The sequence below is a fragment of the Tamandua tetradactyla genome, chromosome 14, assembly GCF_023851605.1.
Source record: "Tamandua tetradactyla isolate mTamTet1 chromosome 14, mTamTet1.pri, whole genome shotgun sequence".
Classification (NCBI taxonomy): Eukaryota; Metazoa; Chordata; class Mammalia; order Pilosa; family Myrmecophagidae; genus Tamandua; species Tamandua tetradactyla.
This window is the reverse complement of record NC_135340.1, coordinates 54,424,071-54,442,063: the sequence shown is the minus strand read 5'-3', so window position 1 is coordinate 54,442,063 and position 17,993 is coordinate 54,424,071. Positions and strand designations below refer to the sequence as shown.

Sequence of the window (17,993 nt, the reverse complement as noted above, 5' to 3'; positions counted from 1 at the left end):
GCTTGGTTTGGGGTTAGTTTGCTGTTCTTTCTCGAGTTCTTCCAAGTTGACAGTTAATTCCTCAATTTTTGCTCTTTCTTCTTTTTTGATATAGGCATTTAGGACAATAAATTTCCCTCTTAGCACTGCCTTTGCTGCATTCCATAAATTTTGATATGGTGTGTTTTCATTTTCATTTGCCTCAAGATATTTACTGATGTCTCTTGTAATTTCTTCCTTGACCCTCTGTTGTTTAAGAGTGTGTTGTTGAGCCTCAATATATTTGTGAATTTTCTGGCACTCTGCCTATTTTTGATTTCCAACTTCATTCCTTTATGATCTGAGAAAGTGTTTTGTAAGATTTCAATCTCTTTAAATGTATTGAAACTTGCTATGTGACCCAGCATATTGTCTATCCTGGAGAATGATCCATGAGCACTTGAGAAAAAGGTGTATCCTGCTGTTGTGGGGTGTAATGTTCTATAAATGTCTCTTAAGTCTAGCTCATTTATTGTATTATTCAAATTTTCAGTTTCTTTATTGATCCTCTGCCTAAATGTTCTGTCCATTGATGAGCGTGGTGAATTGAAGTCTCTACCTATTATGGTAGATGTGTCTGTTTCTGTTTTCAGTGTTTGCCTCATGTATTTTGGAGCATTCTGGCACGGTGCATAAATATTTATGATTGTAATGTCTTCTTGTTGAATTGTTCCTTTCATTGATACATAGTGTCCTTCTTTGTCTCTTTTAACTGTTTTACATTTGAAGTCTAGTTTATTAAATATTAGTATAGGTATTCCTGCTCTTTTCTGATTGCTATTTGTATGAAATACCTTTTCCCAACCTTTCACTTTCAACCTATGTTTATCCTTGGACCTAAGATGTGTTTCAAGTAGCCAGTGCATAGATGGGTCCTGTTTTTTAATCCATTCTGCCAATCTGTGTCTTTTGACTGGGGAGTTTAATCCATTAACATTTAGTGTTATTACTGTACAGTAGTACTTTCTTCTGTGATTTTGCCTTTTGGATTTTATATGGCATATCTAATTTTTCTTTTTACCCTTACTGATAGTCTTCATTTCTACACTCTTCTCCACACCTCTCTCTCCTGTATTTTCATATCTGTCTCTAATGCTCCCTTTAGTATTTCTTGCAGAGTTGGTCTCTTGGTCACAGATTCTCTCAGTGAATTTTTATCTGCAAAGGTTTTAATTTCTCATTTTTGAAGGACAGTTTTGCTGGCTATAGAATTCTTCGTTGGTAGTTTTTCTCGTTTAGTATCTTAGATATATCATCCCACTGTCTTCTCGCCGTATAGTCTTAATGGGCTTCCTTTTTATGTGATGGATTGTTTTTCTCTTGCTGCCTTCAAGATTCTCTCTTTCTCTTTTTTTTTTTTATACTTTTTTTTATTAATTAAAAAAAGAATTAACAAAACAATTAGAAATCATTCCATTCTACATGTACAATCAGTAATTCTTAATAACATCACATAGTTGCATATTCATCACTTCTTAGTACATTTGCATCGATTTAGAAAAACAAATAAAAAGACAACAGAATAAGAATTAAAACATTAATAGAAAGAAAAAAAAAAACCCTATACCTCACATGCAGCTTCATTCAGTGTTTTAACATAATTGCATTACAATTGGGTAGTATTGTGCTGTCCATTTCTGAGTTTTTATATCCAGTCCCGTTGTACAGTCTGTATCCCTTCAGCTCCAATTACCCCTTCTCTTTTTTTTTTTTTAATTAATGGAAAAAAAGAAATTAACCCAACATTTACAAATCATACCATTCTACATATGCAATCAGTAATTCTTAACATCATCACATAGATGCATGATCATCGTTTCTTAGTACATTTGCATCGGTTTAGAAGAACTAGCAACATAACCGAAAAAGATATAGAATGTTAATATAGAGACAAAAATAAAAGTAATAATAGTAAAGTCAAAACAAAACAAAACAAAAACCAATAGCTCAGATGCAGCTTCATTCAGTGTTTTAACAAGATTACTTTACAATTAGGTATTATTGTGCTGTCCATTTTTGAGTTTTTGTATCTAATCCTGTTGCACAGTCTGTATCCCTTCAACTCCAATTGTCCATTATCTTACCCTGTTTCTACCTCCTGCTGGACTCTGTTATCAAGGACATATTCCAAATTTATTCTCGAATGTCTGTTCACATCAGTGGGACCATACAGTATTTGTCCTTTAGTTTTTAGCTAGACTCACTCAGCATAATGTTCTCTAGGTCCATCCATGTTATTACATGCTTCATAAGTTTATCCTGTCTTAAAGCTGCATAGTATTCCATCGTATGTATATACCACAGTTTGTTTAGCCACTCTTCTGTTGATGGAGATTTCGGCTGTTTCCATCTCTTTGCAATTGTAAATAACGCTGCTATAAACATTGGTGTGCAAATGTCCGTTTGTGTCTTTGCCCTTAAGTCCTTTGAGTAGATTCCCAGCAATGGTATTGCTGGGTTGTATGGCAATTCTATAGTCAGCTTTTTGAGGAACGGCCAAACTGCCTTCCACAGTGGTTGCACCATTTGACATTCCCACCAACAGTGGATAAGTGTGCCTCTTTCTCCGCATCCTCTCCAGCACTTGTCATTTTCTGTTTTGTTGATAATGGCCATTCTGGTGGGTGTGAGATGATATCTCATTGTGGTTTTGATTTGCATTTCTCTAATGGCCAGGGACATTGAGCATCTCTTCATGTGCCTTTTGGCCATTTGTATTTCCTCTTCTGATAGGTGTCTGTTCAAGTCTTTTTCCCATTTTGTAATTGGGTTGGCTGTCTTTTTGTTGTTGAGATGAACAATCTCTTTATAAATTCTGGATACTAGACCTTTATCTGATATATCATTTCCAAATATTGTCTCCCATTGTGTAGGCTGTCTTTCTACTTTCTTGATGAAGTTCTTTGATGCACAAAAGTGTTTAATTTTTAGGAGCTCCCATTTATTTCATTCTTCAGTGTTCTTGCTTTAGGTTTAAGGTCCATAAAACCACCTCCAGTTGTAAGATCCATAAGATATCTCCCAACATTTTCCTCTAACTCTTTTATGGTCTTAGACCTAATGTTTAGATCTTTGATCCATTTTGAGTTAACTATTGTATAGGGTGTGAGAGATGGGTCTTCTTTCATTCTTTTGCATATGGATATCCAGTTCTCTAGGCACCATTTATTGAAGAGACTGTTCTGTCCCAGGTGAGTTGGCTTGACTGCCTTATCAAAGATCAAATGTCCATAGATGAGAGGGTCTATATCTGAGCACTCTATTCGATTCCATTGGTCGATATATCTATCTTTATGCCAATACCATGCTGTTTTGACCACTGTGGCTTCATAATATGCCTTAAAGTCCGGCATCGCTAGACCTCCAGCTTCGTTTTTTTTCCTCAAGATGTTTTTAGCAATTCGGGGCACCCTGCCCTTCCAGATAAATTTGCTTATTGGTTTTTCTGTTTCTGAAAAATAAGTTGTTGGGATTTTGATTGGTATTGCATTGAATCTGTAAATCAATTTAGGTAGGATTGACATCTTAACTATATTTAGTCTTCCAATCCATGAACACGGTATGCCCTTCCATCTGTTTAGGTCTTCTGTGATTTCTTTTAGCAGTTTTTTGTAGTTTTCTTTATATAGGTTTTTTGTCTCTTTGGTTAAATTTATTCCTAGGTATTTTATTCTTTTAGCTGCAATTGTAAATGGGATTCGTTTCTTGATTCCCCCCCCCCCGCTTGTTCATTTCTAGTGTATAGAAATGCTACACATTTTTGAATGTTGATCTTGTAACCTGCTACTTTGCTGTACTCATTTATTAGCTCTAGTAGTTTTGTTGTGGATTTTTCTGGGTTTTCGACGTATAGTATCATATCATCTGCAAACAGTGATAGTTTTACTTCTTCCTTTCCAATTTTGATGCCTTGTATTTCTTTTTCTTGTCTAATTGCTCTGGCTAGAACCTCCAACACAATGTTGAATAATAGTGGTGATAATGTACATCCTTGTCTTGTTCCTGATCTTAGGGGGAAAGTTTTCAATTTTTCCCCATTGAGGATGATATTAGCTGTGGGTTTTTCATATATTCCCTCTATCATTTTAAGGAAGTTCCCTTGTATTCCTATCTTTTGAAGTGTTTTCAACAGGAAAGGATGTTGAATCTTGTCAAATGCCTTCTCTGCATCAATTGAGATGATCATGTGAGTTTTCTGCTTTGATTTGTTGATATGGTGTATTACATTAATTGATTTTCTTATGTTGAACCACCCTTGCATACCTGGGATGAATCCTACTTGGTCATGATGTATAATTCTTTTAATGTGTTGTTGGATACGATTTGCTAGAATTTTATTGAGGATTTTTGCATCTATATTCATTAGAGAGATTGGTCTGTAGTTTTCTTTTTTTTGTAATATCTTTGCCTGGTTTTGGTATGAGGGTGATGTTGGCTTCATAGAATGAATTAGGTAGTTTTCCCTCCGCTTCGATTTTTTTGAAGAGTTTGAGGAGAATTGGTACTAATTCTTTCTGGAACGTTTGGTAGAATTCACATATGAAGCCATCTGGTCCTGGACTTTTCTTTTTAGGAAGCTTTTGAATGACTAATTCAATTTCTTTACTTGTGATTGGTTTGTTGAGGCCATCTATGTCTTCTTGAGTCAAAGTTGGTTGTTCATGTCTTTCCAGGAACCCGTCCATTTCATCTAAATTGTTGTATTTATTAGCGTAAAGTTGTTCATAGTATCCTGTTATTACCTCCTTTATTTCTGTGAGGTCAGTAGTTATGTCTCCTCTTCCATTTCTGATCTTATTTATTTGCATCCTCTCTCTTCTTCTTTTTGTCAGTCTTGCTAAGGGCCCATCAATCTTATTGATTTTCCTATAGAACCAACTTCTGGTCTTATGATTTTCTCTATTGTTTTCATGTTTTCAATTTCATTTATTTCTGCTCTGATCTTTGTTATTTCTTTCCTTTTGCTTGCTTTGGGATTCGTTTGCTGTTCTTTCTCCAGTTCTTCCAAGTGAACAGTTAATTCCTGCATTTTTGCCTTTTCTTCTTTTCTGATATAGGCATTTAGGGCAATAAATTTCCCTCTTAGCACTGCCTTTGCTGCATCCCATAAGTTTTGATATGTTGTGTTTTCATTTTCATTTGCCTCGAGGTATTTACTAATTTTTCTTGCAATTTCTTCTTTGACCCACTCGTTGTTTAAGAGTGTGTTGTTGAGCCTCCACGTATTTGTGAATTTTCTGGCATTCTGCCTATTATTGATTTCCAACTTCATTCCTTTATGATCCGAGAAAGTGTTGTGTATGATTTCAATCTTTTTAAATTTGTTAAGACTTGCTTTGTGACCCAGCATATGGTCTATCTTTGAGAATGATCCATGAGCACTTGAGAAAAAGGTGTATCCTGCTGTTGTGGGATGTAATGTCCTATAAATGTGTGTTAAGTCGAGCTCATTTATAGTAATAATCAGATTCTCTATTTCTTTATTGATCCTCTGTCTAGATGTTCTGTCCATTGATGAGAGTGGGGAATTGAAGTCTCCAACTATTATGATATTTGTGTCTATTTCCCTTTTCAGTGTTTGCAGTGTATCCCTCACGTATTTTGGGGCATTCTGGTTCGGTGCGTAAATATTTATGATTGTTATGTCTTCTTGTTTAATTGTTCCTTTTATTAGTATATAGTGTCCTTCTTTGTCTCTTTTAACTGTTTTACATTTGAAGTCTAATTTGTTCGATATTAGTATAGCCACTCCTGCTATTTTCTGGTTGTTATTTGCATGAAATATCTTTTCCCAACCTTTCACTTTCAACCTATGTTTATCTTTGGGTCTAAGATGTGTTTCCTGTAGACAGCATATAGAAGGATCCTGTTTTTTAATCCATTCTGCCAGTCTGTGTCTTTTGATTGGGAAATTCAGTCCATTAACTTTTAGTGTTATTACTGTTTGGATAATATTTTCCTCTACCATTTTGCCTTTTGTATTATATATATCATATCTGACTTTCCTTCTTTCTACACTCTTCTCCATACCTCTCTCTTCTGTCTTTTCGGTTCTGACTCTAGTGCTCCCTTTAGTATTTCTTGCAGAGCTGGTCTCTTAGTCACAAATTCTCTCAGTGACTTTTTGTCTGAGAATGTTTTAATTTCTCCCTCATTTTTGAAGGACAATTTTGCTGGATATAGGAGTCTTGGTTGGCAGTTTTTCTCTTTTAGTAATTTAAATATATCATCCCACTGTCTTCTAGCCTCCATGGTTTCTGCTGAGAAATCTACACATAGTCTTATTGGGTTTCCCTTGTATGTGATGGATTGTTTTTCTCTTGCTGCTTTCAAGATCCTCTCTTTCTCTTTCACCTCTGACATTCTAACTAGTAAGTGTCTTGGAGAACGCCTATTTGGGTCTAACTCTTTGGGGTGCGCTGCACTTCTTGGATCTGTAATTTTAGGTCTTTCATAAGAGTTGGGAAATTTTCAGTGAAAATTTCTTCCATTAGTTTTTCTCCTCCTTTTCCCTTCTCTTCTCTTTCTGGGACACCCACAACACGTATATTTGTGCGGTTCATATTGTCCTTGAGTTCCCTGATACCCTGCTCAAATTTTTCCATTCTTTTCCCGATAGTTTCTGTTTGTTTTTGGAATTCAGATGTTCCATCCTCTAAATCACTAATTCTATATTCTGTCTCTTTGAATCTATCATTGTAGGTATCCATTGTTTTTTCTATCTTTTCTGCTTTGTCCTTCACTTCCATAAGTTCTGTGATTTGTTTTTTCAGTTTTTCTATTTCTTCTTTATGTTCAGCCCATGTCTTCTTCATGTCCTCCCTCAATTTATCGATTTCGTTTTTGAAGAGGTTTTCCATTTCTGTTCGTATATTCAGCACTAGTTGTCTCAGCTCCTGTATCTCATTTGAACTATTGGTTTGTTCCTTTGACTGTGCCATATTTTCAATTATTTGAGCGTGATCCGTTATCTTCTGTTGGCGTCTGCGCATTTAGACAGATTTCCCTGGGTATTGGATCCAAAAGTTTGGAAGATTTTTCTGTGAAATCTCTGGGTTCTGTTTTTCTTATCCTGCCCAGTAGGTGGCGCTCGTGGCACACGTTTGACTGCGGGTCCCACCAGTAAAAGGTGCTGTGGGACCTTTAACTTTGGAAAACTCTCGCCGTCCGGGAGGTTCGCTAGCCGAAGCGACTTGGAAGAGTTCTAGCCGGCCCGGGGTCCGAACGCAGGGAGGGTTGCTGGCCGCCGTAGCCCGGGAAAGCGCCCGTCCGAATTTCCTAGTCGGCCCGGGCGTCAAGCGTGGCGGGAGGGCGCCAGCGGCAGCGGCCCGCCCGGGAGAGTGCATGTTCCCAGGGAGTCACGGGTTTGGAAGGTGCCTCCCCCGCCCGTCACCGTTCTCCGTGGCCTGGGGATTTCCGATCCAATTCTCTCAGTTGGTCCGGGGGGCCGCGCATGGTGTGGGCACCAGCCGCCGTGGTTTCAGGGGACCGCCTCTCCAATTCTCCCAGCCGGCCCGGGAAGGGGGAAGGGAGTTAGTCCGGCCGCTTGCTGCCCCGCCCGGTGAAGCCCGCGCGCCTCGGCGATCTCACCCGAGCGGCTTCTCTCAGCCAGCCAGCTGTTCCAGGATGGGGTACGCTGTCTTTTTTATCTCTGTTGTGGCTTTGGGCGCTGTTCTGTATCGTTTCTACTCCCCTAGTAGCTGTCCTGGAGAAGAAACCAAGATCCGCGCCTCTTACTAAGCCACCATCTTCTCAATGCCTCTCTTTCTCTTTGACATCTGACATTCTGAATAGTGTCTTGGAGTATGTCTGTTTGGATCTGTTCTGTTTGATGTATGCTGCATTTCTTGGATCTGTACTTTTAAGTATTTCATAAAAGTTTGGAAATTTTCAGTGATAATTTCTTCCATTAGTTTTTTTCCTCCTTTTCCCTTCTCTTCTCCTGGGACAACCCCAACACGTATATTCATGCGTTTCATGTTGTCAGTTTCCTACGTCCTTGCTCATATTTTTCCCTATATTTTCTTTTGCTTTGTCAGATTTCAGATGATCTGTCCTCTAGTTCACTAATCTTCTCTTCTGCTTCTTGAAATCTGACATTGTAGGTTTCCATTGTTTTTTTCATCTCTTCTGCTGTGCCTTTCATTCCCATAAGTTCTGTGATTTGGTTTTTCAGACTTTCAGGTTTTTCTTTTTGTTCATTCTTTGCTTTCTTTGTATCCTCCCTCAATTCATTGATTTTATTTTGATGAGGTTTTCCATGTCTGTTTGAACATTCTGAATTAATTATTTCAACTCCTGTATCTCATTTGAATTGTTGGTTTGTTCCTTTGACTGGGCCATATCTTCGGTTTTCCTAGTGTGATTAGTTATTTTTTGCTGGCATCTAGGCATTTACCTTAATTAATTTATTCTGGAGATTGTTTTTACTTCTTTTACCTAGGATTTTCTTGCTGGTTGACTTTTTTGTCTGTCTGTTCTTTGGCATTCAGTTCAGCTTATTCTGGATCAGTAGCTTAGGTTTTGTTTAACAGATCAGAATTTTTCAGTTCTTGTTTTCTTGTTTCTTGCCCTGCGTGTATAGTGCCTTTTCCCCTCCACTTAGAAGGGTCTACTTAGTTATAGACGCCAGCCAGATTTTCCTAGATCAAACTGGCCTCCTCTCAGGAGGAGTCACCTGCATCAGTTTTCCCTGAGGGTGAGACCCAGCAGATTGAAAGACTTTCCTGTGAAGCCTCTGGACTCTGCGTTTTTCCTATCCTGCCCAGTCTGTGGTGCTTTTCTGCCTGCGGATCCTACCAGCCTAAGGTGATATGGTACCTTTAAGCTCAGCAGACTCTCCCTGCTGGCAGCATGTTTGAGACAGAGGAGAGGTTGTAGGCTGGCTCTAATCATTTAACTTTTCCAGACCCTAGTGTCTGAATTCCTTGAGGGAGGAAATTCACCTGAGCCTGGGTACCACCCCTCTCCTGGGGAAGACACAGGCTTCAGACAAGCTCTCAGACAAGCTTAATTCTGCCTGTGACTGGGGCAGTTGGAGCCTGAGAAGCCTTGCAGCTGTATCCAAAGGCAGTCAAGCCATAGAAACACAGCCACAAAAAAGAAAGAGAAAAATCCTTTGCAGAACAGGGCCCCCCCATTCCTCGGGTTTGCCAATCAAGAGCTTAAGTTGATATGTTGCTTTGTGTGTCTTCAGGTCCTATGTGCCCCCTCCTTTCTTCAGGGCCCAGGCCTTTTCAAGTATTATGTGCTATCCAATCAAAAGAAAACACTGTTTCTTTTTTTCTTTTTTCTTTTTCTGTCAGCCCTGCCCCCTTTGCGCCAGGGCAAAAATCAGCAACCTCCACTTTGACTAGAGGTTCAGCTGAGCTGGGGGCCTATTTTGAGTAGTTAGAATTTGTGAATTAATTCCACGATTGGAGCTTAGTTGTGCTCAGCTTGTAAAGTCCCTTCCCCTCTGGGAAGCAGCCTGTGTGGGAGGGGCACTGGTTGCCACGGCTTGAGGAACTCATGGTTTTGGGTGGGCTCACAGCCAGTCCAGGTGGTCCATACTGGTATACGCTGTTTGTCTGGTCACTGACATGGCCCCAACAGTTGTTCTGTACTGTTCCTGGCTATTTAGTAGCTGCTCTGGAGGACAAAACTAAATCCCACACCTTGCTAAGCCGCCATCTTGGCACTCTCCTTGTGTCTATTTATTAGACTATTTTTTAATTTTTTTACTTTTAATCAGACTATTTTTTAATTAGACTGTGTTCCAATGTGTGATTTTCAAGTATTTTCTTCCTTTGAGTTGGCTGCCTCTTCACCTTTTTTGACAAAGTGGGTTTTTTTTAAACTTTTTAATTGTATAATATAACATATATATAAAGCAAAGAAAGAAAAAAGCAATAGTTCTCAAAGCACTCTTCAACAAGTGGTTACAGGAGAGAACCCAAAGTTTGCCATGGGCACAGTACTATCATCCCAGATTTTTCAGCTACTCCAGAACATAGGAGGCTAGAAGGAATAAATAATTTACTATCACAATCAATTTTTTTTTCTTTTTTGGTGAAAAATATATTCAAAAAAGCAATAAATTTCAAAGCATAGCACAGCAGTTAGTTGTAGAACAGATTTCAGGTTACAATTCCACAATTTTAGGTTTCTACTTCTACCTGCTCTAAGATACTGGAGACTAAAAGAAATATCAATTGAAGGATTCAGCAGTCATATTTGTTTGTTAAACCCTACCTTCTCTGTATAACTCCACCATTACCTTTGATCTTTCTATCCCATTCTTTAGGGGTATTTGGTCTATGGCCATTCTCACTTTTTTTATGTTGTAAGGGGCTGTCAGTAATATGGGTAGAGAGATGAAACTAGCTGATTTTTTTTTTCCCTGGCTGATGTTTTGGAGAGGCTGGCCCCTCTAGGTTTCAGGACTTGTCCAAGGACCCATCTGGAGGTTGTAGGTTTCTGGAAAGTTACCCTAGTGCATGGAAATTTTGTAGAATCTTACATATTGCCCTAGGTGTTTTTTAGATTGGCTGAAAAGGTCCTGGTTGGGGTTTGACAAGTTTTGGTAGGTAGCAATGTCTAACTGAAGCTTGAGAAATAGTGACCTCCAGCGTATCCTCTCCATACTATTTGAACTCTCTCAGCAATTTAAAGTTTATTAGTTATACTCCTTTTCCCTGTTTTGGTCAGGATGGAGTTGTTGATACCATGGTACGAGGGCCAGACTCATCCCTGGTTACGCCACCAGGGAGACTTCCACCTCTGGATGTCATGTCCCATGTAGTCGAGGGAGGCAGTGATTTTACTTGCAGCATTGGGCTTAGAGAGAGTGAGGCCACATCTGAGCAACAAAAGAAGTCCCCTAGAAGTAACCCTTAGACATACCTATAGGTAGGCTAATCTTCTTTACTACAAGCATAAGCTTCATAAGAGTAAGCCTCAAGATCAAGGGTATGGCCTTTTAATGTGGGTGTCCCTAATGTTTGACACACTATAAGGGATTTTCCCAGTGGTAAAGTTTAGTAGTTCCATATGTTTTTTTCCCATCCCTCAAGGGACTTTGCCAATACTTTTTGATTATCTGCTTAATGTATTCTAGGATGTATCTGGCATTACAGTAAGGTATACAGGATTAAAGGCCCTCATTCTTATTCTGCGCTCCCTGTGTTTCAGTTGTTCAAATGAACTATCCACCCAGGTTGAGTTAGATTATGTGCTAAAAAAAATTTAGGTTCCAGACAAAATAAACCTTTATTCCTTTGGTCTCAAAGAGTAGGTGCAGTTCTGAAATATAGATGTCTTCCTTACCCCTGTATTCCAAATTACTTAATCCCGACCTGATCAGCTTCGTTCTCATCTCTATTATACCAGGTTATACATATATAAAAGAGACTTTCAGAATCCAGAAATAATGACTACCACACCGGACTAAATGGGTCTGCTGTAAGAGCTTACAGTCTAGGCCCCTATTTTCTTATAAGCATTTTCTAAAGGAAACCATACAATACTTATTCTTTTGTTTTTGCTTTTTTTGCCTCACCAGACGTCTCACAGGTTCATTTACATGGTTGCAAGCCTTACGACTTTGTTCCTTTTTGTAGCACAATATTTAATTATATGTATACACTGTTGTTCACCAATCTAATTCTCAGTCAGTCCATCCTTCAGCCACCTTCATTCATTAGGTACCATGTATAATGTCCAAAGTCAACAGTCTGTCAACACTCTCAATTTTAGAGAATTTCATTGTTCCCAAGAGAAAGATGACTAGTAAATACACACTCACCAAATAGGAAATTTAAACCTCCCCTTAACTCTTGTCCCTCCTCCCATTATTTAACCCTGCTGTTGCTGTGTCACTGCTAATGTTTTCCTGTCAGACATAGCCTATAGCATGCAATAGCAGTTTTCCCCCTTTATCCTGGATTTAAAACACTCTTTGTACACAAATTATACCTTTGAAGTAGTTCTTGCAAGAACTTACTTTTATTTCTAGTGTTAAGCAGTGGGACATGTAGGTCTATACAACCCCTTTCAATCATGTTTACCTTCAATATTACTTATTGAAGGATGATATTACTTATAGACCCACTAGAGAACTGCCTTCACTTCTGTCTATTCCCTTACATTTAAGTTCAACCTCATTAGCTAACCATTCACCCATCTCTAACTTCTATGTATCTCTAAGTCTGTTGGGTTTATTTTTAAAGTTTTTGTCTGTGATAGCACCAGGCTGATACTTAACTAGATGAACAGGGAAATGGGCCAGAGCTGTATGGTTTTTTGTTTAATATCACATATGGTAACTTAACAGAGCTGAAATTATGTCCTTAGACCTTTATTAAGTACTTATGACGTTCTGACATTTATGCCATAATTTTAGTTTGGTAATATGACAACAAAAGTAGAAACAGTTTCACATCTAAAAGATTCTCTTTGATTTGGAAACTTCAGCCTAGTTAACTTCCTTATATTTATATATTTGGGTTTTGGTTTACTTTGTTTACTTTGCAGGTGGTTAAGAGTTCTTCTTTCTCCATTTGCACCAGACCATATCCAGCAGTCTCTCTTCCGCAGAAAAGGTAAGTGTCTTGATATTTAGGGAAGAAAATAGGTGAAGGATTTACCATACCTTTGTTTTTGAGTGACTGACTTGGAACTATACTAGTTATGCCAGTGTGCAAGGCCTTTATAAAGTCTTAATAAGATTGAAACAAGTTAGTCATCTTCATCTATAGGCGCTACAGTTTGGGACTATAATGGGGGGTGGGGGGAAGGGCAGGGGGATCAATAGAAAATAATTGCATTAACCTTCCACATCTTTATTTTACACCTGCAACTTCTTAAGTATTTCTTACCCTGGAAACTTGACAAAGTCACTGAAGGACTCTTATTTTAACTAAGGACTTAGTTCCCTCCTTAGCCTAAGAAGAAGAAGCTACTCAATTTTGAGCATTGAGGTCAAGGTCAAAGATCTTTCACCTCTGCCCCTCTCTTCTTTCCTTTTCTTTGTCCTGGTGTGAAAAAAAGAGAAGGCAGTTAGCCAAGAAATCAGAAATCCTGAAGGTAATTGAAGAAGCAGCTTCACTGTGTCCCATATATTCTGTATCACGTCATTGCAGTACAAATATATGACCCTAACTTCCATCAAGTTGGAATCTTAAGAATATAAATAAGTCTTTGGATTTCTGAGTCAAAATACAGTAGTTCAACATGCTTTGAATGTAATCGCTTGGTTTGCTATTGGGATTAACTTTGTCCTTTGATGTTGTAGGTGTTAATGAAGAAAGCTGTTTCTCTTTCCTTCGATTTATTGATGTATCTCCAGCAGAAATGGCAAACCTCATGCTTCAGGGACTTTTGGCTAGGTGAGAAGTTTTCTCATGTTTAATGAGAGAGTAGTTGGAAATAAACAGGGATGACTGTTGAATACTGTGAAATTAAATACTTAATATTATGGTATATTGCTTTAGAGAGCCTCTTATTCTATTGTTAAGAACAAAATTTGTTATTTATAAGAGATTAGTAAATTTCGTTTTGATCGTTTAATAATTTTATGATGCATCGTGATAAACCTTAGAGAAAAACATTTTGGGTTCCTCTCCCATATGTTACCATGAGTCCTCTAGTTCCTAATTAATGTCTTTTGTTTCATTGGCAACTGCAGGGCAATTGGTGGCCGGTACTTCAATCAGTTAGTGGTGATTTTGGTACAACCTGTCTTAAGTGTTGTTCTGGGCAACTTAATCCTACAGTCTTATTCTGTGGCATAATGACCTTAACTTGTCTATATTTATTACTTCATATTGTTGTATTGATATAACTATTAACTTCTAGCAAAGGCTCTTTCCCTAATATGAGGATGTTTTTATGATAGAGTTTTTGGATAGAGTTGAGTATTTTATAATACTGAGTGGAGCTTTACGGAGGATTTTAGTTTTCATAGTAGCAAACAAAGTCATGCCAAGATAGAATTTGCAGAATGAAATGATGATATGACTTTATCTGAAAGTAGGAAAGAATCAGCTGTTTGCAAAATGTTCAGTATTCACAAAAGAGATATATTAATGAGATACAACCCTTGGAAGGTTCCTTGCTGCTATGAACGACCCTCAAACCTCCATGGAGCACTGAATAAGCATGTCTGATGTGGTTTGTTTCAGATGGTTAGCTCTTTTCCTGTCTCTGAAAGCCTCCTACAGGCTCCATCAGCTACGCTCCTGGGGAGAGCCAGAAGGGGAGAGCCAGCAGAGATATCTGAGAAACAAGGATTTCCTTCTTGGGGTTAATTTTCCACTCTCCTTTCCCAACCTTTGCAGCTGCCCTTTGTTAAAGGTAAGCAATTAATTTAGCATAAATTCTCCCTTTTCTTTGAATCTATAAATGTAATAATACAGTAAATGATGACCTGATGGTGCCAAAAAGGTCTCAGAGGAGTGGGTGCAGTGTATTGAGTTATCCTTTATATATAGTGAAGTACGCAGATCTTCAGTGTACAGCTCTGTGAATTTATACCTACGAATACACCTGTGTAATAGTCATCTAGACCAAGGTAGGGGATATTTCCAGCACCCCAGAAGTTTCCTTCAGGCCCCTTCCCACTCTACTTCAAAACAAATAGAGATAATCACTTGACTTCTGTAATCATAGATTATTTTTATCTGTTTTTGAACTTCATGTAAATGGAATTATCCAATATGTATTCTTTTGTGTCTGGCTTCTTTTACTCAGTATTATGTCTTAGAGATTCATCCATGTTGCATATAGCCTATTTTATTCTTTTTTATTGCTATGTAATATTTCACTATCTGAATAAACCATTTATCTCTTCTATAGTTGGTGGACATTTATGGTTGTTTCCAGTTTGGAGCTGTTTTGAATGAAACTGCTTTATACATTCTTGTACATGTCTTTTGGTGTATATAAGCACTAATTTCTTTGGGGTCTGTATCCTGAAATATTTTACTTGATTATCAAGTAGGTTTATATTTTGATGTAGCAGCTGCTGCCAAACATTTTTCCAATGTAGTTTTACAGATTTACACTACCTCCAATAATGTGTGAGATTTGTAGTTGTTCTACATCCTCTCCAATGCCTGAAATTGTCAGTCCTTTTAATTTTAGCAATTTTTATGAATTGCTAGTAAGATCTCATTGTTATATATTGCATGTCCATGAAAAATAATTATGTTGAACACTTTTTTCATAAATTATTGGCCAGTACAGAGTAGGTGTGGGAAAGAGTGCAAGGAAATGAGGCCATAGATATAAGTCCAGAACAGGTGGGGCCTTGGAGCTTATTGTTTAAGGGTTTGGCTTTCATTCTCAATGAGCTAGGTAACTCTGGAGAGTTTTGAGAAGAGGAGTGATAATTAGTCTGTACGGTATAGCCCTTCAACTAGATTAAAAGTTTAGAAACTTGGACAGTGTCTTCTTTTTTTCCTTGTATCCTCTGGTAAATTTAATGGGTTGTTAGTTTTCTAGTTAACTGTTATTAAATTCAGGACATTCTTTGGCTGAATGTGATATTTGCTCCCTATACACTGGTTAGTCCATATGACTTCCTTCTCTTGTATTTTCCTGGTTGGTTTCTCAAGCTTTTCTGATGGTCCATGTACTTTTTGGACCCTGGAGATAGGCTCAATAATAAGAAAAGAAAAAAACTGTCCTTTGAGGATTTCAAAAAGAATCTCACTTTCTGAATATGAAAGGGAAGTCCAGAAGCTGATCAGAGAACCATCCATGTGTCCATTGCAGGGTGCCTTGATATGTTGTTAATGACTAACGTCCATTTCTGCCTAATATTTTCTGGTACATGCTTGTTATATCCCTGATTTTTAAAGATAGCATAAATAAAGATAAGTAGGATTGAAAAAATCAGAACTACCCACTACCAACCAAGAATAGCTTTCTTAGAATATAGCTGTCACCCTACGTGTTGTTTCTTACATTGTTTTCTCTGGACTTTAAGATTTTTTTCTTTAGACAACCTAGGCGTTGTCTGTTTTATATAAGAGTGTAGAAGGAAATTTCAGAACAGATTTCCAAAGTTCATCAATTAAGAGTATAAAGCAAAGGTTTAAACTCAGGATACTTAAAATGTTAGCAAATCTCCACATGTCAAAACCAGATTCCAAATTTCATAGCATACTCTAATCCAACAACTTTGCAGCTTTAAAATAATATATGGTTGGGGAATTCATCGAAACCTTCATTGACTTTCCCAGCTTGAGGCCTCCACTGTGGAGTTTGGACTTGCCAGTACCTAAAACAGCTCTTATAAAGAAGAGAAGCTGAACTATTAGGCACAGCTCCCAGTTACCATGATTTGATGAACAGAGACTAGCTCATAGAAGATGGCAGAATAGGATAGTCTAAGTTTCATCCCTGCTCTATGGAACAACTAGAGAAGTGACAGAAAAATGACCAAGATAGTGGTTCTAGGGTACAAGTGACTAGAGAGGGACTTCTACATTATATAAGGAGGTCCTGGATAAAAATACGGTGAAATTATCATTGAGAGGATAGGGTGAGTCTACCCAGTTGTGACCACAGCTGGGGCGGACAGCAATGCGCAAACCTGAGTGGGTGCCAGAGGAGCCATGTGCTCTAGCACTCCCATCTCCATACCACCTTGAGAGATCTTCCCTCTTACTCCACAACTGGGAGCTCCCATGGGGATCCCAGAAGCCAGCACACAGTATACTTACACACAGACATCTTGCTGAACACAGTACCTACTCCCCACCCCTGAAGCAGGCTGCTGTGGGTGTCTGTTTTGTCTGAAACTGGGGTCCCTCCCCTAGGAAGGAGGGACAACATAGTGGTGATCTGATCTGATAATTAGCTAGTAAGAAAGAGGCTCCCAGGGTCCCGCTGCTTCTGTCTTTCCTCCATGGAGGCCCGGAACATTCATGGTATGCATGGGCAGAGGGGCAGGGATAAGGTAGTGAGCTGCACCACACTGCCAGGCACTCCTGGGCTGGCTGTGGGCAGAGGTAGTTGAAATACTCAATCCCACAGCCCAAGGTCATTCCAAGCAGGAGCCTGGCACCCACCAGACCCATCAAGTAGATTCTCTGCTTAAGATCACATGGCGCAACCCCCAACCCTGGAGTTGATGGCTTTCAGCATGCACCAAGACCTGCAACCTTGACTGGATTTGCACCTGGTTGGGTCCTGGCCCACCTTGCTGTCTTAGTGGAAAAGTTGGGCCTGAGGGGAAGTGGTGGCCCAAGAACACCATCTGCTGGGAAGATGTGGAAAGTGCAGTCTGGCAAACTGCCTTTCTGCCTACCTTTTCACTGATCTTAAATTAGAGCTGCACCTCCTACATGTGGTTTGACGGGAAATTACTGACAAACCAAATGCAAAAGGAAACCTTCAGTGCAAACCCAAGCATATACTAAACCTTAAATGAGTAAGGGAGATCAACTTTTCAAAATAACATTATGAAGTTAATCAAATGTCTTGAAGTCAGCAGAAAATCAGCAGAAAGTCACAAGGATATAAAGATGCAAGAAAATAATGGCCCAGCCAAATGACCAGATCAAAACACTGGAGAAGATGCAGAATTTGGTAAAACTAATTAAAGATGTTGATACAAACCTAAATAAGCTCAGTGGGTTGACTAAAGACATAAAAGGATATCAAGAAGACAGTAGAAGAGCATAAAAAAAGAATTAAAAAGAATAAATAGAGAAATAGCAGATCTTATGGAAATGAAAAATACTGTAAAACACATTAAAAATAGGCTACAGGTACACAGCAATGGATTTCAAGACACAGAAGAAAGAATAAGTGAACTACAGGACAGGACACCTGAATTTGAACGTGCAAAAGAACATTGCAAAAAAAAGATGGAAAAATTTGAATTGGATCTCACAGAAATGATGAACAGCATGAAGTACATAAGTATAAGAATTATTGGTGTCCCAGAAGGAAAGATAAGAGAATAGTAAAGGGATAGGGTGATA

At 38.5% G+C, this 17,993-nt stretch overlaps 1 protein-coding gene across 4 annotated transcripts in view; it reads left to right on the top strand.

The window, feature by feature from the left end:
• Positions 1–17,993, top strand: part of INO80 (INO80 complex ATPase subunit) — a 208,662-nt gene that overhangs the window by 111,952 nt on the left and 78,717 nt on the right. For all 4 annotated transcript variants that reach the window (XM_077127478.1, XM_077127477.1, XM_077127475.1 and 1 more), the window contains exons 22-24: positions 12,532–12,599; positions 13,292–13,385; positions 14,181–14,352. In XM_077127478.1, coding sequence (XP_076983593.1) covers positions 12,532–12,599; positions 13,292–13,385; positions 14,181–14,352 — 334 coding nt within the window. The remainder of the gene's footprint in view (positions 1–12,531; positions 12,600–13,291; positions 13,386–14,180; positions 14,353–17,993) is intronic.